This window comes from Lepidochelys kempii, chromosome 19 (assembly GCF_965140285.1).
Source record: "Lepidochelys kempii isolate rLepKem1 chromosome 19, rLepKem1.hap1, whole genome shotgun sequence".
NCBI lineage: Eukaryota > Metazoa > Chordata > Testudines > Cheloniidae > Lepidochelys > Lepidochelys kempii.
Window position 1 is genome coordinate 9,868,128 of NC_136398.1, and position 23,866 is coordinate 9,891,993.

General features: G+C 51.5%; 1 protein-coding gene across 1 annotated transcript in view; it reads left to right on the top strand.

Annotated features, from left to right (window-relative positions):
- Positions 1-19,373: 19,373 nt before the first annotated feature.
- The window catches only part of LIN28A (lin-28 RNA binding posttranscriptional regulator A), a 31,222-nt gene continuing 26,729 nt past the window's right edge, over positions 19,374-23,866 (top strand). The window contains exons 1-2 of the mRNA XM_073317851.1: positions 19,374-19,404; positions 20,334-20,518. Coding sequence (XP_073173952.1) covers positions 19,374-19,404; positions 20,334-20,518 — 216 coding nt within the window. The remainder of the gene's footprint in view (positions 19,405-20,333; positions 20,519-23,866) is intronic.

The following is a 23,866-nucleotide window of genomic DNA, read 5'->3' on the forward strand; positions in this document are numbered from 1 at the left end:
GGGCCTCTTGCCGCTGCTGTAGTACAAATAAAATCATCATAATAAAAAGTCACATGAACGGGAACCTGCAAGGACTGGTTGGGGTCATGAATGGTCCTAACAGACCTTCTCCACCAACTTCCTCACTAAGCATCATCCAGATTTGTCAGCCAGCTAATCCCCCTCCTCACAGGGTTGTGCCGAGCGGTGCAGTAAACGGAGGGCAGTCATCTTGCATGAGACGACACTTGTGTTCAAGAGGCTGGGGGTGAAGAGTGCAGCCAGAGGGGTGGGCTCCAGCCCATGGCAAGTTTAGCTCACCTTCCCGGGCCGCAGGATGAGTGATAACAGGTCATGTCTCAAGACAGGTGGGTCATGTGCCTAAATTGGGCCTTCTGGGACAGAGATAAGGACAGAGGCCTGTGGAGGAGCCAAGGGAGGCCAGACTCCAGGCAAGGAGCCTGGGAGTTGCTGCTGGATAGAGAGCAGGAAGACATAACTTCAGGGAGGAGGCGCTGGGCCAGGCCAGGCCGGGCTGGGCAGAGACTGAGCCGAGGACTCTTTGTTTGATATTTGTTTTGGACTTAGCTGCCCCCACGCAGGGACGGACCTTTTGTTAATCCGATGAGTTAGCCAGAGGACCAAGTCCCAGCAGCAGCCCAGTGCGGCTGGGGACATTCTTGTGAAGCCCTTAGCATGGGGAAAGTGAGGCAGGGACATCCCATGCCAGAAGGGCTAGTCCGGAGGCTGATCCTGCGACACTCAGCACCTGCAATAAAGGCAGTGCTTGCTGCGTGACATGATTCAAGCACGGATGTGCGTGCACCCAGCAGGGCTGGTCTCAATCTGCACCAGCTAAGGAGCTTGATTCTGTATTTATAATACAAGGAGGAATAGGGATTATGATTATGCTCCATCCCTGCTGGGCTTTCCCACCTAGATATATGGTGGCCATATGACCTTTTTTGGCAGGGACAGTCCCTTTTTTAAGCCCTGTCCCGGCCGTCCCAACGTTTTTGGCAAAAGTGGGCATGGGCAAGAGGAAACGGGACAAATGCCCCGTTTTGTCAAAAGAGTGGGGTGCGGAGGAACATCCAGGGGGGTGAGCAGCGATGCCAGCCCTGCGCAGGGTGGGAGGCAGGGTTTGGGCGAGCAGCAGCGACGCCAGCCCCAGCCCCACACAGGGGGGCAGCCAGGGGTCGGGGAGGCTGGGCTGGGGCAAGCCCCATGCGGGGAGGATGGGAGCTTGGGCTAGCCCCACATGGTGTCCTGTTTTCCTTTGGGAAATATGGTCACCCTACCTTGGTACCCCCTCCCCTCCCCTCCCTCCAGGAGAAAGGATACCCACCCCCACGTGCTAGGATCGCCATTTTGCTGGCCATCGAGCTGACGCAGGCAGCCATGTTGAATGTTCCTCAAGCTTCTGCACCAGAAATCCTACGGCTCCAACATGGCTTCCCCCACCAAGCCTCCTGCAAGCAATTTTCCCTTCTGCGGTGCCTGGGTTTCACGGTCACTGTGAGGGGGCTGGAGTACGCGGGTGGGGGCGGTGAAGGAAAGATTGCGAGCCGCGCCTGTGAGCTGCCTGAGTAAATGGCAGGGAACTTGCAGCCAGGCCCTGGGACTGCTGCGGCCAATGCAGAGGTTGGGCTGCCAGGAATCCCTCCTCCAGCTATTGATCGCCTTTATCAGTTAGCAGGGCTACGCTTGGGACAGAAATCCTGATCGATCCCTGCTCGTCTCCCAATCAATCCTCCTTCGCTGGCCAAGAGGCGTGGGATTCCACGGGCGCGCACCGCAGTCAGGAGCGGCCCTGCATCCGGGCTGTGTGGTTTGTTCCTCCCCAGCCTGTCCCACCCATGAAGAAGTGGTATGAAGAAAGGGAAAAGAGGTAACATTTCTACACCACGTTGCCAGGTTCTCGGCCCCACTTGGGCCACTGCCCCACCCCCATCCCTACCCCTCTCCACCAACACTGCCTTCGATCGCAACGAGTCTGTCTCCCAGGAAGGGTCACTGGTGATCACGGCAGGATAGGACGTGCCTGGCTGGTCGGCCGGGGCCAGGGGTGGAGCTGTAGAATCTCCAAAACCAAATGAATGAGGGAAAATTCATAACAGCCGCAGGAAACCGCTGTCTCGGTCAGAGTAGCAGCCGTGTTAGTCTGTGTTCGCAGAAAGAAAAGGAGGACTTGTGGCACCTTAGAGACTAACCAATTTATCTGAGCATAAGTTTATGCTCAAATAAATTGGTTAGTCTCTAAGGTGCCACAAGTCCTCCTTTTCTTGTCTCGGTCAGGGGTTCTCAAACTTCATTGCACTGCGACCCCCTTCTGACAACAAAAATTACCACACGACTCCAGAAGGGGGGAACCGAAGCCTGAGCCCTGCCATCCCAGGGAGGGGGCAAAACCAAAGCCCAGGGGCTTCAGCCCCAGGCAGGGGGCCTGTAATCTAGCCCTGCTGCCCAGGGTTGAAGCCCTTGGGCTTCATCCCCAGGTGATGGGGCTCGGGCTTCAGCTTTGGCTCCAGGCCCCAGCAACTCTAAGCAAGCCCTGGCGACCCTATTAAAAGGGGTCGTGACCCACAGTTTGAGAGCCTCTGGCCTAGGTGAATCAGCGGAGTGGGAACAGGTCCTTGGGCCAACCAGAAGAGAAAGGAAGTGTTTGCAAGGTGGCGGAAGTGGAATTTGAGTTGGGAGCCGGTGGGTGTGGGGAGTAAAGCAATGGGCTCCTGGCTGAGTGTCACATCCAGAGGACCGTATGGGGACACACCTGTGTCTCTGGCGGATCGATACATCAACTCCAAACCATTTCCCCTGATGGTGGGAGGAGGTGTCCACCTGACAGTTCCTCAATCACTGCCGAGGCTCATTAGAGACACTGACCAGCGCACTGGTCACTCAGGGCCTCCCATGGGATGGGGAAGTGAGACCATGGCCTCGGATATTGATCTCCTGGCAGCCAAAGGTCATCAGTGGGCATGGGGATCAGGGGAGGTAATGAAGGGAACAACATCAGGAACTACCTGGCGGGGAGGATGGAGCAATCCAGCGTTTGTGCATGAATGCACAGCTTTTGAGGGCAGGGCTGGTTAGAATATAGATGAATTAACCAGAGCGGCTCATCAGAGAAACCAGGACAAGCCACTGCCTGTCAGCCTCCTCCCCAGCTTTTTTCAGCTTAGACCCCTGCCTACACCAGGCAGCTGTGTCTTCGGTAGACAGCATGGTCCAGTGCACTGGCCTTGGAGTCAGGAGCTCTGCCGCTCACATGCTGGGTGACCTCGGGCAAGCCACGTCCTTACCTTGTGCCTCAGTTTCCCCATCTGTAAAATGCAGCTAATGATACAGACCTTGAGATCTATATGGATAAAAAGTGTGATCTAAGCATCACATATTATTCTGACCCGTGTCTGAGTCTGAAAGGGGGCATGCCGTTGTTTATTAGTACGCTGCTTGATCTTATATATGGATTGAGAGACATCTGTGGTTTTGTGGATGTACCATTGTGTTTGTGAGTGCATTTTTGTGGCTGTTTTCCACTGGCCGGCCCAGAGCAAGATGGTAAAGACACAAAATCACATTTTTTACCAATGAACCTTTCAGTGAAAGCAACAGTAGTCACAATTTTGGCAAAACCTGGGATTTTTCACCAGCCACACACGCTATTGTTACACGCTGCTCGACAACAGCCTGGCCACTGATCCTGCTGGGATCCAGCCCCTGCTACTTGCTACTTTTCGGGACCTGCCCCGCTGTTAGCTACAGTTAGACACCTGTCCCAGTCGGCCATGACCCACTGCCAGCCACTGTTCAGTGAAATCTGGTGAAAGAAACCAACTTGCTCATCACGGGCACTGTCAATGCAAACCTCCCTCTCTAGCCATCTAATCTATCTAACTACGTTCTTATATGGCGCTCATCAGGGCCACCTGGGGAGGGGAGCCCAGGGAACAGTTTTCCCTGGGCCTCCCATTTGAGAGAGCCCCCAAACCTGAGTGGCACTGCGACACCACTCACTGAAATTTGTCCCGCAGCCCCTCCATCGTGAGCCGGACAGAGGGGCAGCAAGGCCAAACCCAAGTGACACTGAAACCCGGCACGCCAGGCTGCAACGCCCGCAGCAGGGAGCCAGGCCTAGCTGTGCGGGACAGGAGCCACTGCTGCAGGGTAGGTGTGGGGCTGGTTTGGCCTCCAACCCTGCCCTCCCCTGCCCCACAGGCCTTCCCTCAGAGGTCATTTTTTTGGAAGAGTGGAGGGCTTGGTTTCAGATTTACCATGGGCCCCCCAAAACCTCTGGGAAGCCCTGCCTATCACTGGGATATTTGAGTGCTGGCCAAGATACCATGACCCAGGTGCTGCCTCTCAGAGGGGAGGGGTATCATCTCAGGCCTTAGGCCAGGGGTGGCCAACCTGTCTCTCCGGAGCCCCATGCGGCTCTTCAGAAGTTAATATGTGGCTCCTTGTAGAGGCACCAACTCCGGGGCTGGAGCTACAGACGCCAGCTTTCCAATGCGCCAGGGGGTGCTCACTGCTCCACCCCTGGCTCTGCCCCCACTCCACCCCTTCCCCTGAGCCTGTTATGCCCTCGCTCCTCCCCCTCCCGCTCCGAGCCTCCTGCACGCCATGAAACAGCGGATCGGGAGGTGTAGGGCGGGATGGGGAGGCGCTGGGAGCCGGGGGGGAGCTTATGGGGGGGCTGCTGAGTCCTTACTGTGGCTCTTTGGCAGGGCACATTGGTAAATTCTGGCTCCTTCTCTGGCTCAGGTTGGCCGCCCCTGCCTTAGGCTGTCTGAGAAAGCCAACAGGAGCGCCAGTGAAAAGCCAGTGAGTTCTGTGATACGGACACCCTCCTGCCGGGAACTGAGCTCGTGGGTGATGGGGCGCTGAACAGTCCAATCAAATGGCAACAACCTCTGGTCAAGGGCAAGATTTAAACAGAAAACCTAACGGTGAAAGGCTCCAAATAGCACCTGCAATTCCCCAGAATTCCCTCCAGCCCGTTAGCTGCCGTTAAGCACCGGAGGGGGTAGCTGTAGCTTTGGGAATAGCTCAGTGCCACTCCAGCCGCCAGACACCACCCTCCCTGGTGGCTGCAGACTGGCACCAGGAATGTTCCTAGACGCAGCTAGCCACCGAACCCTGCAGTGGATACACAGGAGCGAGGAGTCCGAGGCAGAAGATTTAGAGGCTGTCAGGGTGAGGGCTAAAGGTCAGCTGGGGTCAGAAAGTCCATTTCAAAGAGGTCACTGTCCACTTCTTTCAATCTAATGAAGCCATTATTTGTGCAAGTGACCGCTTGGCTTCCCGGCCCCTTGAAGCCGGGCAGCGCGCAGTGACCAGCCCTGAAAGAACAGGAAGGAGCCCCCTTCCCTTTACATTTGCCATTCTCCAGCCCAAGAAAACAACTACCCCACACACGAAAGTCTTACTTGGGGCCAGGCTTAATTTTATTAACCAAGGCCTGTGTCCAAAGCTCCTAGGGTTTCATAGCTGGATATTAAAGGGAAAGCTGCAGTGGGCTAGAAAGCGACCCTTGTCACTGTGTCAAATTAAGAAGAGCAAGACATTAAGGCCTGGTCTATAGGACAGAGTTAGGTCAACGCAAGGCAGCTTACATCCACCTAGCTATGGAGGTGTCTACCCGAAAATTTTGCTCCTGCTGACGTAACCACCCCACTATGCCAACTCAATAACCCCACCTCCACGAGCGACGTAGCGTCGACGTTGACGTAGTTAGGTCAATGCAGCGTCAGTGCAGACCCTGCATGGCTTACATCGACTGTTACTGGCTTTCAGGAGCCATCCCACAATGCCCCGCACTGACAATACAATCGGTACAAGCATGCCTGGTGCGGACATGCCCGGCCGACACAAGAAGCAAAGTGTAGACATGCACAAGCGATGTGATTACTGCAGCAGCTATATGCCGACGTATCAGAGAATATCAGGGTTGGAAGGGACCTCAGGAGGTCATCTAGTCCAACCCCCTGCTCAAAGCAGGACTAATCCCCAACTAAATCATCCCAGCCACAGATTTGTCAAGCCTGACCTTAAAAACCTCCAAGGAAGGAGATTCCACCACCTCCCTAGGTAACCCATTCCAGTGCTTCACCACCCTCCTAGTGAAAAAGTTTTTCCTAATATCCAACCTAAACCTCCCTCACTGCAACTTGGAGACCATTACTCATAAATTAGGTTGACTTAATTTCAAAGTGTAGACATGCCCTGCAATCATGCCAGGATGGTGGGGACAATCCTGTCCCCACTGAAGTCAATGAGAATTTTGTCATTGACTTCAGCCAGGCAGGATTTCAGGCCTTACACATAGTTACAAGAAGAAATACCCAGGTTGGCAGCCCGCTAACGAAGTCTGAGCCTCCGGAAATGTGTCTGAATGCAGGAAAGCGTAACCAGACTTCCCCATCAGTGCAATGGATGATGATATTTCGTGGGAAGAGTGGAGTGATATATTTGATGCCCCCCTCCCAAATGTTCTGAATGTACGTTACCGAATCTTTGGAAATCTCCTGCTGTCCCTGCACAGTCAAAGGATGCCCTGTATATCTCGAGTCTCAGAATCCATCAGCAGGCTGGATTCCTTGCTGGGATGTAGCGTTAATGCATCAATTCTCACACCGAGAGATGCCAGCCCCACTTACAGCGATGGAACTGACAAAACAGTGACAGGCACTTCTAAGGACTGGTGCGAGAATTCTGATTTCATAGATTCTGAGGGACTAATTCTGCAAGCAGCCGCACTCTGAGGTGACCAGATGTCCTGATTTTATAGGGACAGTCCCAATATTTGGGGCTTTTTCTTATATAGGCTCCTATTACCCCCCACCCTCTGCCCCGATTTTTCACACTTGCTATCTAGTCACCCCACCGCCCTCGGAGATGTATTAACCAGTGCAGTTCTTCGGAGAGCCCCAGTGAGTTCAACTACGTACGTAAGTATGTGTCTCTGGAATCAGGGTTTGGAACCAGTTTGGAACTTTTCCTTTCCAACATTGGTAGAAAAAATGGAAGGAGAGGAGCTGAATACACAGGTTCGCCCACCCCAGCTGCACACAGTTCTTGTAATTGTTTTAATGACTGTCACTCCTTGACAAGAAAAGGAGAGTGAAAAAGAGGGAGCCGGGAAAGGAGAGTAGGAAGGAAAGATGCACTGAGGTTTGAGACAGAGAAAGAGAGAAGGAGACAGAGAAAGAGAACTTCCTCCCCCTGAAGTTTTTCTTTCATTTGGAATATGATGCAACTCACAAAATAGCAGCAGAAAATAAATCCACGCTTAACACATGTCTCCTGATGACCAGAAGAGGTCGCTGTGTCCAGCATAGCTCTCACAGAGTCACATCCCTATAGGGAATGCAGGTTGTCAGAGTCCACTAGGTATTTACAGGGCCAGGCAAGCATGTTGGGGGGAAGGGGAGGCAAAGGAAATCAATATGTTCGCACTCTTTCATGGCTGAGAGTGATGGTACTCCTCAAACGGTGAGTGTGCGAGACAGCCTATGTGTTAGTGCGAGTGGGTGTGAGCATGTCAGGGTCAGTGTGAATGTGCGAAGATGTGAATGTGCATGGGTGTGAGAGAGAAATGAGCGTGTATATGAATGTGTGTGTGTGAGAGGGTGTGAAAGTGCATGTGTGTGGTTCCCTGGTCTATCAATTTATTTCTCACCAGCGGACGTTTTCAGCCTCATGCAGCTTTCACGTGGGATCTCCTCATCTTGTGCTCTCAATCTGAGACATGTGGGATTTTCCTGCACCAATAACGATCTCTGCTTCGGGCCTGAGCTTGTCCTCACTGAAGTCAATGCCAATGCTCATTACAATGAGAGCAGCATGACCTTGTGGCTGGTGGGAGAGTGAGGTTCGGTTCCTACTGTGCACCATCTCTGAATTTTAGCACAAATTCCTAAAGGAAAAGCCTAATTCTTAAAGGCGCAAATCCCTGCCTTATGTCCTGGGGGATGTCACCAGAGCAATAGACTCTTGTGCACATCTCTGGACAGAGCCACGCACCAGAAGCAGGCTCTAGTGTCTACTTGCCAATCCTTGTTCTGCATCATGGACTTAACTTTCTAATAATTTTAGCCTAGGCTAGGGTCCCCCCCGTCCCCACCCTGAATTCAGACAATGGACATTTAACTGCTAACTTATTTTGTTCCCCTGGGAAATCCCTCACTGAGCTTTTATTAGCATGATTCAGGCCGTTGTTATCATTGTATGTCCACCGTATAGCAGGCCTGTTACTGCAGCATCTGAGCACCTAATGTGTGTATCTGCACAATGCCTTGGTGAGGTAGGGCAGTGCTATTATCCCTGTTTTACAGATGGGGAATCACAGCCCAGAGAGACTGTGTGACTTGCCCAAGGTCACACAGGAAGTCTATGGCCAAACACAAAATCGAACTCCCGTGTCCTGAGTCCCAGGTTAGTAGCCTACCACTGGGCCAGCCTTCCTCCTGTTGCATACCAGAGCACCCCTGGCAAATCTGCAGACACAGCCATTGCTGGAGGGGAACCCTGTAGCTTTTGCAAATAATCTGCTCAGATGGGGCTGCATATCACTGAGCTGAGGTTGCCTGTGGCCTAAGGTTTAGGGGCCACACATATATTGCACACATATATAGGGACTGAGCACCCAACCACTGAAGTCGATGGAGATGCCGGCATTCCATACCTCACAATCAGGCCGTCAATGGGTTGACGAGATGGGTCCAGGCCACAGCATTCAGATCCCTCTTTGGATTCTGATCAGCCTCCAGTTTGGGGTGCTCCGATTAGGAGCTGTGGTTCTGCTCATCTAGATGGAGAGGGGCCATTTGCTAAATCTGGATTTGGATCTGAGTTCTGAGTTTCATTCCCTGCCTGGTGCCAGGTTTCAGTTTGGATCCCTCTCTGCTTTAACAGAAGGGGAAGTTCTCAACAGAGCTCCCCAAACCCCATCCCACTGCATGTCTACAGTCTACTGAGTGTGGCTCTGCTCTGAGGTTAGTTACTTCCTGAAGAGAAACTGAACATGACGCATGATGCAGAAGGGGAGGAGAACCATGGTCCTCACGATAATGCTTTGACTGTATGAAGCACCCTTTAGAGCTCAGTGAATGAAGCCTTGCAACATCTCAGCAAAGGAGGCCTTCTCAGCCCTGTTTAACAGACCTGGAAATTGAGGCACAGATTGGTTAAAAGCCTGATTTCCAGAAGTGATGTGTCCAAGGTCACACAGTGAATAGTGTCAGAGACAATAGCAGAACCAGGAATCCTGACTCCCAAATGACTTCTCTAACCACTAAGCCACAGTCTCCTTTTAAGCCTCTTGGGTGGGGTTGGGGGGTGGGAGATGATCTGGAAACAGACTTCCTAGCAGACACTGTAAAGCAGCTGTAGAGAAGATATGGTGTCTGCTGGGCTCCAGGACCAGGGAAGAAGCTGGAGCAAATCAGGTTACTCCAGTACATGGTTTGCAACAGACAGTCCCAGAAGGCTGTGACAGGCACTTGTCCAGTTCAAAGATGGCTCTTACAGTTCAGCTGCGCACTTCGTGCATCTCCTGGATGGTGCAGAAAAACAGGAGCCGCTGAAGTCTATTGTCTTCCTCCTCACTCAGTGTCAGGGCAGCTTCCTGGAACATTCCAGCCCCTCCTCTCAGCCTAGGGCTGTTTTAAGGAGGCCACAAGACTGGCCTGCAGGGCAGTGCAGTTTGACCACAGCAGCTGCTAAACAGGGCCTCGGCTGCCAGGCCAGATACCACATCCCTAGCCCTGGCAGCTTGGGCCAACTGAGTTGTCAAGACCAGAAAAGTTGCCAGGTGGCGTTCGCCTGAGTCACACCGTGTGGCCTGTGCACATGGATTTAATTCCCGTCTCCAACTGGTGAGATGCTGCAGGGCAACTCACCGCAGAGCTAGATGTGACAAAGGAAAGCAGCGGGTTCTCGAGCAGGATGCTCAAGCCAGCCTCCCCAGAGCAGATGCCAGCCTAATACAAGCCATTGTCCAAGGGGACCGGGCACGTCCTGCCTTTGGTAAGACACGTGCTGCTCAGAATGACATGGCAGTGAGATCGCAATGGGATTCAGGGGTGTGGCCAAGTTCTCCTCTTACAATTGTTTCAATTCCATGTTAATCTCTTAGGCTCATGGGGTATAAATGGGCCCGGGGCAGCAATGGAGGGAAAGGGAAAGGGCTGGAGGGTGAGGCTTGCAGAGCAGCATCCTTTGTTCACTCTCAGTGTTCTGGCCTGTCTGGTCACCTAGGTAACTGGAGAAGGGAAAAGGCTGATGTGCTGAAAAATTATATTACATTGGAGAGTCGGCATCGCAATCCACTTTCGTCTCAGCACCTCCATCCAGGCATTTCTGTGGCTGGGAGTTCCAGAAGCCTTGACGAACATAGCAAACAAGGGGGCAGCAGGGAGAGATGTGCCATGGGGGCTCTTGTTAGGCGAATAGAGAGTCAGGGAGAGACTGAGGTCTTAGTAGGAAACTTTCCCCTCTGAGAAATCAGAGTAACCAGGGATAATAACCAAATCAGCCAAAACTCTTCCATTTGGCTTCACCATGACAAAGAACTTCCTGCGATAAGCCGTAGCCTCCAGGCACTCTCCTGCCAAGGGAGTCAACCAGACAAGAGTGAGACACTCAGATCTATAGAGCTCCCTTTCTACCAGAGAAGGTCTAAGGAATGCAACTTTCCAGGTATTTCCTGATCTGAAATGAGTCAGAGCTGAACAAGAGATCCAGACATAAGGGACCTTCCTGCCAAAGGGATCAGAAACATGCAAGGAAGGTGGCCCCAGACCAAGTAAGTCTCCTAACAATCACAAGCTGTCTGTGATTCTCTACACACATAAGGTATTGTTTGGTATTCAAAGTCTAAGGTTTGCCATGTATCCCATAGAGGATTGGAGATGCAGGTAAGCACCTACTGGAGACGCCTCTCAATATGATGGAAGGAGAAATGGATTGTTCAATTCAAAGACAATAGGAAATGGCTCTCTTCCTTTGAACTCCTGATGGCATGACCAAACAGAGATCTTGCAATGTTGCAGCTGGATTTGCTGAATTGAAGTGTTCCTTTCCTGCAGAGGTAAGTGGCTGGCAGAGCACAATGACCTTGGGTCACCCAGATGCTTGGAGAGACTCTGATGAGAAGTGAAACAGAACCGAACAAAGTTAGCTCCCAGCTGAGTGTGCTCACTTCACCTTTAATCAGGATGCCCAGCTTAGCGACCCCAAAAACCATGTAACAGCAAGAGTGTGAGGACCACACAAACTGTATATCACATAGCACATTAAATGCACATGGCCATAGTATTTGCTTGTGGTTGTTTCACCTTGATGGATGAATAGAAACTCTCTGTCTGCAGAGATTGCCAGTGGTGAGAATTTACAGGTGATCAGCTTTGTCCTCACCCCACAGTTACCTGGAGAGAGCTGCAGTTTAGGGAGCAGTTTGTTCACCTGGCTCTGCAAGAAATTCTCTCTCCAAATTCTGTTCTCAGGTATAAATCATGGGTGACTCCATGGAAGTCGATGGACTTATTCTGAATTTACCCCAGTGTAACTAAGAGCAGAATTTAGCTCCCAAATGAGATCTGGTCTAATAGATTGTGCACCGGTCTAAGAACTAGGAACTCTTGTGTTCTCTTTCCAGTTCTTCCACTGATTCGCTTTGTGAACTTAAGCAAATAGTTTAACATGTCTGTGCCTTGGTTTTCCCAAGCTATAAAATGGGGGAAATAATATTAACCTGCATTACAGGGATCATTATGGTTACTGGTGAGATAATGTCCATACAGTGCTTTGAAGGAATGAAGTGCTATATAGGGTCCTATTACTCTCCCACTGAAGTAAATTATAAAATGCCGATTGAGTCCAACAGCTTCAAGATCTAGCCCTAGGTGCTAAGTATACTTATTACCTTAGGTTATATATTGAGAAGGTCAGTAGTTGTTGAATGCACATATCATTTCAGCAGCTGAGGAGCTAAATTGAAGCTGTGGGGGATGGCTTGATAATTAAACTGAAATTTAATTAGAGGAAATTAACTGATTATATTGTTGTTGAGCTCTTTTGTGGTTTTTATATTTTTCAAGGCAAATTGTTGGTATAGTTCATTCTACTGTATCCTAGGTGGAAGTGAAGAATTCATCAGGAATATTTACATCAGGACAGTCTGGCTCAGGAGATTGCTAATTAGAGATGGAGCTTTTCACCTCTAGGTCGCAGGTTCATACTGAGCCTAGGTCAGTAGTAACCAAAAGTCATTACCATCTGATAGCTGTTCACTGGACTATGTGAAATGAATTGTGGGGCTCATTTGAGTTCCCAGGGGACAAGCATGCACATCACACACACACACACAATACTCATCCCAGTTGGCACTAATTGTTATCCTTGTTGGTAATGAGAGCAGAGAGGTTGAGGATTGAATTGGTGTGGCGATAAATCTTCTCGCTCCTAGAGATGGTACCTCACGGCCCTGATTCAACAAAAGCATTTAAGCTTGTGCTTACCCTCCAGCGTGTGCTTTGCTCATTTGGGTTCCACGTTGGGGATGGGACAGGGAGTGGGGGATGCAAAGGAAAATTGCCCCGTCTGCTTATGGGGCCTATTTTATAGATACAAAGAGGACCTCATTTTCCAAGGCTTTTCATCTGCCACTTTCCACAAGCAGTAAAGTTTGGGTGTGGCTTAGATGTCATTGGGAAGCTAGTGTGTTCTTACAGAAATCTGCTGAGCCATTTTCTGATCTCATTAACCCCTGTACAAATCAGGTGTCACTTAGCGGATGACAGTGGAGTTACTTTGAATGTCTATCATGTACATGAAACCAGAATAAGCAAATTACAGAATATTTACTGTCAAGAGAGACATTACAAAGTCTTTACTAACAGTTACAAAGCAGACAGACATATAGCCAGGTACAAGGATAATGGTATACAAGGCACCAAGAAAGGGGAAATGAAGTTCCAAGGTTAGAATGTAGAGCCTGGATCCTGCCAGGGGCTGAGCACTCTCCCTTTACTGGCCCTTCACTTAATCATGTGAGTGGTTCCTTTGAAGCCAATGTTAAGTTTAAAGTCAAGCACATGCTTAAAGCGCTTTGCTGGAGCTGTGTCAAAGCACTGGGCATTATACAAGATTAAGCCATAGGAGGGAATAACGTGTCTGATGATTTAGAAAGGTTAATGAATGTATATGTGTATTCAATGTTGCTTTCTAGTAGAGACAAAAGGGGGATATGAAAAGGAAGGGGTGACACAAACAGTATACCAGTAAGCCATTCCTTCAGGAGCTTCTGAGAGAGCCAGTTCTATCTTATCTATGTAAGTTCCTATGTTGATGTCCATCCCCATGATGTGAGCACTAAGCTCCGGTTCAGGCTAAGTTGCTCTCCATTTAATTATTGATGATGTTTATTACAGTAGTGCCCAGAGGCCACCCAAGATCCCAGCCCCATTGGGCTTAGCACTGTACAGATATAGGGTTATTGACAATCTAAGCAGAGAGACTGACAGACAAGAGGATATGACAGACAAGCAGAGAGGTCCCCACTCAGTAAAGGAGGCAACCCATCAGATGTACAGACCCCTTCCCCCAATGTCTAGTCCATTAACTGTCATGTCTGGAGGGATGCCGAGCCCACTGGCATCAGTTTGGACAGAAAGGGGGGACCCGGAGGCAGTGCTCCTCCCCAACACTTACTTTGTGCTTAAGCAATTAGGTGCCGGGGCTCAAGCAATTTTTTTTACATTCATAACTTGTGCAGCAAGCTCAGAGCTGCTGGGGCTATGAACTGACAAGCCCAGAGGTGCCAGGGCTCAGCCCTGGCAAGCCCTGACACAAATTAAGCAGGGCCTGGAAGGTTTCAGCAATCCTCCTGCTGAGTTGTACTCTGTGGTCCAGTGCAGGGTGTTGCTGTCCTGGCCCCATCACAAGAAGGCTTGGCCTGGCTTCCAAAATAAGCAGTGGAAGCTGTTGGTAAAGAATGACTACAGGGGCTTCCTGGGCTCTCTGAGCCCTGCCCAGCCTCCAGCACTGATTTCTTGGGCAGTCGCTGAAGTGGCCTTCACTCTGATACATATTTACATATTTTTGTCCTGCACAGATTGGCCCATCTCCCCCATGCTACGAAGATGAATGCTCTGACCATCAGGTGTCACCTCCCCATGGCAGGTTAGTAGATCCCCTTGGACTTTATATTTTCTCTCCCAATCTCTGTAGCTATCCTTCCTTGATCCATGTCAGCTACAACTTACAAATGCAACAACATGCCAAGGAAGATGCTTACCAGCTTATGTAGCTGGTGCCAATCTCTCCCTGTATCTGGGATACACTTATTCCTGATAGTGATGGGGGAATGAGAGAAGAGAACATAAGGGTCAGAACCATCCCTGCCTAAATCCATTCGCTTTGACTGAGTTACATCAGAGCTATTTCTGAATGGTCCTTCATTTTCATACTGAACAATGGGTCCTTCTGATCATAGTGTCAAGGGGCATATTTCTCCCCTAACTAGGCTCTGCACAAATCAAGAGTCACAGGTATCCCCCCCCCCCCGGAAGTTTATTGCCTCAGAAATCTACTGTCATAAAACCACCCTTCCGAATCACTGCTGGGAAGGTTTGATCAGTTCCCTAGAACTGCATTTCCCTACCTGCTTATCTGCTCTGGGAAGATGAATCTGAAAGTTTGCAACAGTTGCATGGTGAGACTGGTGGTGCTTGTTCTTATGAGCACGCCTAGCGTGTCCTGCAAATTAAATACACCTCTGACTTTGTGAGTCATGCCTAAATAGGTATCCATTAATTGGGTAATAATTATTAATAACCCAGATTATTAAAATATTACAACAGTGATGCAACATAATTATTTAGAATAATAACACTTGTTCAGATGTCCTAATATCTCGAGTCACATTACATGATATTCAATCCAAAAAGTGAAGCTAAGGGGGGGGGCGGGATTATTCAGGCCTTTCTTCCATTATTTTATATTGTGTCTCAGAAATATGGAGCAGTACCCGTAGTTTTTCGATGATCAAAATACACTCCACAGACTCCAGCCACTTCCTATAATCAAAGACGGCAGTTAACACCTAAAGAAAGCTTTGCATTGACTGCAAAACTGGAACTATTAGAAATAACCATCAGGGCAAGATTTAAAGATAACCGCGTTGAGATGTTAGCAACGCAACTGAATTGTCCTTTCCCTCATAATTATGGACACGCTAGATAAAAGAGGGGCGGGGCATGGAATGTTTAACAAGTTAGATTCGGTTTAAGAGAAAAAACTGAATCATTTTTCGTGTGTGTTTCTGGGCTTGTCTAGAAAATGAAAATCCCCACTCAGAGTCCTGGACAGCGTGAGGCCGATCTGCCTTTCAGCACCAGGGACAACGAAAGGCGGCGCTGACCCAGCAAGTCAGCACCCTGGACAGAGCATAGGGATTCCGGTTTGATCCTGAATTTTCTCTTTCTCCCCCCATCCTAGTCTAAACTGGACGCGCTTGGCTGGCCCCCCGGTGAACGGGGCTACTGAAGGGTTTGGTAGCCCACAGACAGATAAGGTACTGAGCCAGAAGCACCGTTTTAAAGCCTCCCCACTTGCCCCTTCCAGCAGGGTGCAAATCGGTGAATGTTGAATGTGAATCCTAGGCTAAGCAGGAATCGAGTTATTGCAGAGCCCAGAGACACGTCAAATGTTGCCTTGGCCAAACTCGCCAGCTCACCGGCAGGATCCCTTCGGGAAAGGAAAGGGGGAACCAGCTTTAGAATCGGCACCTAACCCAAGAGTTCGAGTGACTTGGGCGAGAGGAGAAAGCCCCAGGAAGCGGGGGTGGCGGGTCCTGACTGTGCAATGAAGGGACAGCCGGGGTTAGCGGGGCTCTCAGAGCCCCCCCTTTCTGCGGGAGTTCCCCAGCCTGGGCAGAGGGAGGAGCGGGGAGCGCTCGGCCAGGCACTGTCCTGCGCTAGCCTCGGAGACCCAGCCCCAGGCTCTGGGGTGTCAGTTGCGGGGTGTCCCGGCCCCTCCGAAACGGGAGTGAAATTCTCGCCTCTTGTCAGTCCCCTCGGCTGTTCCCCCCTTTAACTCCCGCGGGAGAGGTCAGTGCCTGGGTGCCGACAGCGCCCGGTTCAAACCCAGCTGCTGAGCGCGGCGGGGCCTCCTGCCAGTTCCCACTTTGGGTCTGATCTCTCTTCTCCGCCGGCCTTTGGTCCTCCTTCAGGCAGGGAAAGGCCGACCCGCGTCCCCCTGCACAGATCGCAGCCGGCTCGGGGCGAGGAAAGACCAAGGGCTCGGCCCTTGATCAGTGCCCGGAGGGAGATTGTCTCTTCTCCTACACACCCTACAGCTAACCGCCGCTTCCCTGAAACGGAGCCACTCCGCTGTTCGGCGGAGTCTCCGCTTAGCGCCCATTTCCCACGCGGGTGGTTTTAATGAATGAACAACAACAAAAAAATGGAAAATCTCCAGCCATCCTCGCCATTTGGAAATTAAAAATAACAATCCCCATAAAAGTGACCTGGCGAGAGCTTGGTTTTCCTGGCCGCCAGGAAAGATCACTCATCAGTGTCAATCGTTTTTAATTTACATGTTTTTTTGGGGGGGGGGAAGGAAATACTAATTCTAGTTTTGAAGTCCAGCCCCAAAACAAGCAAGGGAAAGGGACCGTGTGAGCTCTTTGGAATCGGAGGAGCCAGGGGGACGGAGCCGTGGGTAGAACCAGAGGGAGCGCTGGGGATGGACGGAGAGATAGAAGAGTGTGTTTTCTTTGAGCAATCCCTATATAGACCATATAACGGCCCACGGGCATCTCTGTGCATTGGAAGCGGCCTGTAGCCGAAGGAACCGCATTTCAGAGCAGGGTGTGGCAGGTTTGTTATGGGGCGGTAGAAAGAGACACCGGTTTCCGCGGTCTGGGGGTGCCCCCCAGGAAATCGGGACGTGGGGGGGGGGGAATCTTTTGTCCCTGCTCGTGGGCTTGGAAGGAACCGCTAGGAGATCACCCACATTGTCTCAGTCCCTTTACAAATAAAAGAGGCGAGGACCGGGCGGCCGGGGTGGGCTTGGCCGGAGCTGCTCTCGGAGTTGGGATAAGAGGCGCTGTCCCTTTAAAAGTTCAGCCTTGCTCCGGGGGAATAGCTCGCTGGCATTGTCCAGTTTGAACTGAGCGCCGGAAATGGAGCCTGCACTGGTCACTCAGCCATTGTCCTGGGCCAGCCATGAAATCTCTCCCCGGGGGGGAAGGGGGGGAGCTTGGAGATACCCACCCCTGCGAAACTCAGCTCCCTCTAGCCCCCACCCCTTCAGGCCATGCAAATCGGGACCCTCGGTGGCAAATGCAGCCCCCCCCAGCCAGCCCCTCCCCCAAGCCACTATCAGTGGAGGGAAGAAAGCGCCCCCCCGAATAGCCAAATGGGTCATTTCCGCTCCAGATATGTAATGCCAAATATGCTGGCCAGAGAGAGCCTAGAGTTCACACCCCACTCCCGGGGCGCGGGCGGGGAGGGGGGGGATTAATCCCGGGACCCAGCATTTCACGGAGAGCAAGTGAATTTCCCAGACAAGAACCCCCTTCCTTAGGGGTCTCTCCTCTGCTGTGCGCCCGGGAACCCCCACCCCCGGGGGTCTCCAATCCCATCCATCAGCCCCGATGAAGCATTGATCGCATCTCATTTGATCTGATTGCCTTTTAACCAGCTCTCAGGCTTCGCTTCCAATCCCCCCTGCCCACCCCAGAGGCCCGGCTGTAGTGGGGGTAGAAAATAAGATCACCATGTTTATCCCTGAACTTTACATGTATGAGGGGCAAAGATATTTATGCCCTGCCTAACTTATTGTGAAGGGGCGAGATCGGAAAATACTTTATAAAAAGAGTGATTGGAACAGATTTAATTCCCAGGTTGTTATGCAACGCTTCCCAAAACAACTCTGTGATTTGGGGCCAAAAGAACCGTTTACAGGGGATTCGATTTGGGTGACTTTCATTTTAACATCCTGTTTTTCCTCTGGCTGGGGGACATGGCTTCTGTTTGCTGGCGTTTCTACCCCGTGTGCAACAATGAAATTTACAACACTGAGTGGAGCTCCCCAAATTGTTACCACCAGCCTTTGATTTTAAACCACGGAACAGGGGCGGGATCTCTTAATTCGTCTTCCACGTGATGCATCGAACACAAAATCGGTTTGCTCCCCCCCTTCATAAAACATCCCTTTGTGTTTTCTTCTCCGCCCCCCTTAAGACTTTGTTTGTTTGTTTAAAAAGAAATCTTCCCGGGGAAATTTTACTAAAGCCCAGCATTGAATAAATAACTGTGGGGGGGGGGTGGTTCAAAAGCAAGGTTGGATCATTTCAATTCCGAAATTTGGGAAGCCAGATGACTCCAATCGCAGGTGGTTTAAAATTAATCCATCACCAGAGAGCAATAAACGGGGAAAACAATCAAAGGCGCCCCCCACCTCATTAATTCAGATCCTCCTAGGAGCAACTGCCCATGACCTGAGTATTTTGGGAGAGGGTCCCTCACGAGTCCCTTCCTCTACCCCTAACAGTAGTACCCCTGCTCTCTCCTCTCCTGGGGGAGGGAATTGGCCGAGAAAGATTTCACGTGCCAAGCAGGAATGAAGCGGGAGAGCTCTCATTTTAAACAGATCAGCTAGAGTCCTGCCGATCATCTCCCAGCCAAACTGACTAGAGGCTGGGGGGGGGGGCGGGAAGGGTACAGCGGTTAATAGTGTCCTGAAGGGGGTGGAGTGGAGTGCAAAGGGGGGTGGGGAGGGGTCATTCATTTTTTTTTTGGTCTTGACAGGTGGTTTCTGTCGTGATTGGCCCGCTGTGGGGTTTGCACTCGCAGGCAGCCTTCCCCTCCCTTAAAACAAAAATCCCTCTTGGAATGTATAATTATTAGCAAGGGGGGAAAGTAACTGAGTCAGGTGGGGGAGGGGGAGGAAGGGGACACGTGAAACCCACACTCTGATAAAACAGAGCCATGGATGTCTAGGCAAGGCGCCCCCCCCCCCCCCGCCCCAGCAGGCGTGATGAAGTAGGAAAAGGGGGAAAGTGAAATTAACCAGGGCTGTCCCGCAGCAGGCAGCATGGCAGAAGGTGACTCCCCCCCACCCCCACCTCCGGGAGGGGGGAGAGCTCAGGGGTGTTGTCGAGGCGGAGAGAAGGAGGAGGCATGGCTCTTAGGGGTTGCTATTGTCTCTTAGAATTTGGGATCCTTGGAAAGCCCTTGGGCCCTCCCACCGCTATTGTTGGAGTGAAGATGTAGCACGCTGAGTCTTCTTTTGGGGGCTGAGCTGTGGGGACACCCTCCCGGCTGGCTGCAGAGCGGAGGGGATTCCGGCCGCAGCTCGGGCTTTTGCAAAGGGGGTGCAGGATGGGTTCCGTTTCTAACCAGCAGTTTGCAGGTTCGGTGCCGCTTCATTACAGCCTTGGTCGATTTGTGGAGGGGGGGGGGGATTCGCCGCTACCAAAAATGATCTGTTTTTGTTTGTTTCAGCTTTGTGGGAAGAATCCACCCCTGGGTGCTTTAGATCTAGCAACTCACTAAACGAATGATTGCTTTCCCCCCCCCCCCCGCCTTTTTTTCCTCCGGCGTGCGGGGGGTGGGGGGGGATAGTAAATGAAATCAGTGCATCACTGCAACATGTGCTTTCCTCTGGGGGTGAGAGTTGGGACGTTGTGGGCTTTTAGGGGATTTTGCGAAGACTGGGCGAATCTAGCAGCTGGGAAGGGGGGCGGGAGTGGAGAGGGTGCCTTTTAAAATGGGAGATCAGCTGATTTCGAGAGGCAAAAACTTTTCGGGGGGATTTCTTTTATTTCGCACCATTTGGGGGAGGAGGGGGTTCAGTCCCTCTGTCTCTTAGATCTAATCGAGGTTAATTGCAACTGATCAGCATAACAAAATTATCCTTCTAGGGACGGGAGATTGATTTCCCCCCCGCCCCAGCCCCCTTTGCGATCAGACTGGGTGACCCATACTTCATGTCGGGGTGGGGGTTCGGTGCATTTGCTTTTAGATTTGGGGGAGAGGGAGACTCCCCCGCCCCCCAAAGGAGCAAAGGCTCTGGCGGTTTCTCTAAGGCGAGTGTGGAGCCGCCTGGCTTGGTGCGCGCAGCTGGATTGCAAGCAGCAGCCGTCAGGAAGAGTCCTAGGGAATCGGGGGTCTCAGTAGTGGGGGGCCCCCTCCGCGGGGAAGGGCAGGGGCTGCAGAGGGAGCCTCGATCATGCTTCCATGGGCGCCCCAGCTGCTGGTCCCCATCGCCGCACTATGGCGAAGGCGGCTCTCCTGGTTTCTTCTCCCCTAGCTCAGTGGGTCTGGCTTGGATGTTTCCAGGTGGCTGTGCGAAGACGGGCGAGGAGCCCGCGGGAGACTCCCCCAAGCCAGACGGGGAACCCCAGCCCCTCCACGGCTCCGGGATCTGCAAATGGTTCAACGTGAGGATGGGCTTCGGTTTCCTCTCCATGACCAGCAAGGAGGGCACTGCCCTGGACGCCCCCGTGGATGTCTTTGTGCACCAGGTAAGACTGGGGGGGGGGGGGGCTTCTCTGAGGCCAGCGTGGGTCCAGGGGCTTTTCAGCCTCCTCCGCCGGTCCCTGGGCAGGGCGGTGGGGCTGGGCGGTTTACGGCCTAGGACGCTGGCAAAGATTTCAGCTCAGCTCTGGGGGCAGCTCGCCCTGAGTGGGGCGGCCGGGGGCATTCCCACCCCCGTGCTGAGGGGGAGAGGTGCGTTTGGACACGGGGGAGTCCCCTGCATTGGGGCTCCTGCTTTGTGAAGCCTCTTGGGGAGGGGGTAGCTCCAGCCTGTTTCTGAGGCTCCCTCCCCCCCACACATCTCAGGCCAGCTTCATCAGCCCCACGAGTGGGGGGAGGGAGCGGGGAAGGGGATCCCGATGCCACGCTGGGCCTGCAGGGATTGCGGCCTTGCCTCGGGAGCTTTGGGATTAGCGCTTGTTTCTTGTGATTGTTTTTGCCTCCTCTCTCCCTTCCCACTTCCTCAGCCCCGTGGGGACCGGGGGACTGGTTCGCCAGGGCCAGCTAGTTGGGGGATTTGGGGACGAGCTTCCCCTCCGGAGTACCTCCAGGGAGCCAGCCCTCCTGCAGCGCATGTAAAAGGGATACCTGCTTGATCCCATTTTCTGTCAACAATGGCTCATGTGGGAGCCCATAAGGCTGGGCAGGGAGCTGCTATAGGCTTTGAGAGGCTAGGGGTGGGGGCTGGCTGGAGAGGGGTTTGTAGGCAGGCACCCTCCTGCTTAAAGTGGGGTGGAAAGTGCTCCCCTGCGGGTACTGGAAGTAGAAATAATGTCCGCGGGCCTGCATGGATTGTGGATGGAGGAAGAAGTGTGCTGAGAGATGGGGGGCCAAGACAGTGAATTAGAATAGGCTTCCCACCCCATTCCAAAATGATGGAATCACTCACAAGCTCATTGGGCTACAGGGCACAGGTTAAAACACTTTGTGCCCTGACCGCGGTATGATTAGGTCCCATCTAGGAGAGAATCATGTTTTTAGAAACCCCGACCCCCACGCTGTGGCTGTTAACAATGGACAGTGCCCGTTGACCGTGTCCACACGGAAGTTAAAAATCATCCACCTTTTGATCCCTCTGGTGTAACACGGCTGTGTCCTTAATGTGCTGTCAAATGGGATTGGAGACAAAAATCTAAGCTGGTCAGAGATGGGTTCTAGCCCTGGCACTACCTAGGCTGAGACTATTTCTTCACATGGTGTGTTGGAGTCACCTTTCTCTTGCTCTAAAGAGGCAGAAAAATCTTACAACCCCCACCCCCAGAAAAGTCCTCCTCCACAGTATGGAGGGAACGGGGTGCAGGCCCAGTCTCGGTTTGCATCTGCATGTGACAGGCCTATGAAACCTGTGATCTGGGTGAATGCCAACCTATGGCATTCACCCAGGGAAATGGTCGTGGGCATCTTCTGTGGCACCAGCTTTTAAAATCTCCCTGCCTGTGAGGGGCAGTGACTCTGCTAGCCTCAACCATAGGCGCTGGAACTGGGCGGGGTGCTGCACCCCCTGGCTTGCAGTGGTTTCCATTATATCCAGGGTTTCCAGTTTGGGTTTCATGGCTCTCCGCACCCCCACTGTACAAATTGCTCCAGCATGTGCTTAAATCCCCTTGAAGCCAATGGGACTCAAGTGCTTTGCTGAATCTGCCTTACACTGAAGCATAGGTGGTCTCTGGGGGAAAAACCTGGGGCCTGGTTCTGCGTTTCTTAAAGTGTGTCTACACTGCAAGTGAAGGCGTGATTATTACACGGGTAGGCGCACCCTGGATAGCTTTAATCTAGCGATCATGGGTAACAGTAATAATACAGGTTTCAGAGGAACAGCCGTGTTAGTCTGTATTCGCAAAAAGAAAAGGAGTACTTGTGGCACCTTAGAGACTAACCAATTTATTTGAGCATGAGCTTTCGATGGCACATAGGCTAGCAACCAGGGTATGTACCCAGGATCCTCAATCAGCTTATAGTCTGGATACTAGCCTGTGCCATCATGTCTACACTGCAGTTGTTACCCTAGATTACCCTAGCTAGATTAAAGCTAGCACAAGGATGACTACTCATGCTGCAATCCACCTTCACTTGCAGGGTAGACATACCCTTAGAGATGTCTGCATGATCTCTGTTCTGGTTCTGCATCTTTCAAAGGCCTTAGCTACCCTGGGATACAGGCTGACACAGGTTAAACACAGTCTGCCCAGCCAGTGTGGACACAGTATAGCTGATTAATAGTAGGGCTGAAGGGTAGCTGAATATGGATTGTGTGTGGTGTTGTAAACAACGTGTTTGCTATTTATTCCTAGATGGCACCAAAGAAACTTGTTCTCTTCATTGAAAAGTTGGTGTGGTGCTTGTAGTGTAATATCCTGCAACAGAGTTGATTATTTAATGGACGTTATGTGATGTGAAAACCACTGAAAAAGCGGAACTTAGAAATGGACATATTGATGGCTCCTGAATGTCATGAGACCTCCAGAAGAGAGGGTTCCTTCCGGGGGTAGGCTGAGTGCCATTGTTTAAAGAGTTCAGAACAGGGCTTTCCCAGAGTTCAGGGTGTTTCAAATGCAGAGTTTTGGTTATAACCTATCCCTGCCATTGAGGAAGCTGTGTGTTGGAACCACAAGATTGAATGGAGGTGGGGTATGGGTTCTCTTTCATCTTCTGCTCCAGGAGGGAATGGCTCCTGCGGTCATGGCTGATGGAATGATATGGCAAATCCCAAAGTGAATGAACGTGGAAAACTGAATTCTCTCAGCCTGGGAGAATGCAGTCAGGGATGTGGCGTGGTGTAGAACAGAAAGGAAACTGCTTTTGCTCTAATTACACAGCCCTTTAGATGCATACTAAACATTTGTTTGAGTATGGAGGAGGTGGATTCAAATTGGCTGGGAAAACCCAGTTCCTGGAACTAGTCATTAGATCCAGTAAATGACAGTGCCAAGTTCTCTGTTAGAAGAAGCGACTGGATCTTGTGTGTGTGTGTGTGAGAGAGAGAGAGATTCAATGTGACTCCCGGTTAATGGAGTCTGGTAGGAATGCTCTGTTCTCCCCAGCATTTATTGCCCCCAGTCAGTCTAGTTTTCTGATTGCAGTCACTAACATTCCTGCACAAAAAAGACTTAGCCAGGGTGTGTCTGCCTGTTGTATCTCTCACAACCCACTATCTAGGAAAAAAGAAAAGGAGGACTTGTGGCCCCTTAGAGACTAATACATTTATTTGAGCATAGGCTTTCCTGAGCTACTGCTCACTTCATCGGCTTACTTCATACACTTCACTTCATACAGCTCACGAAAGCTTATGCTCAAATAAATTTGTTAGTCTCGAAGGGGCCACAAGTCCTCCTTTT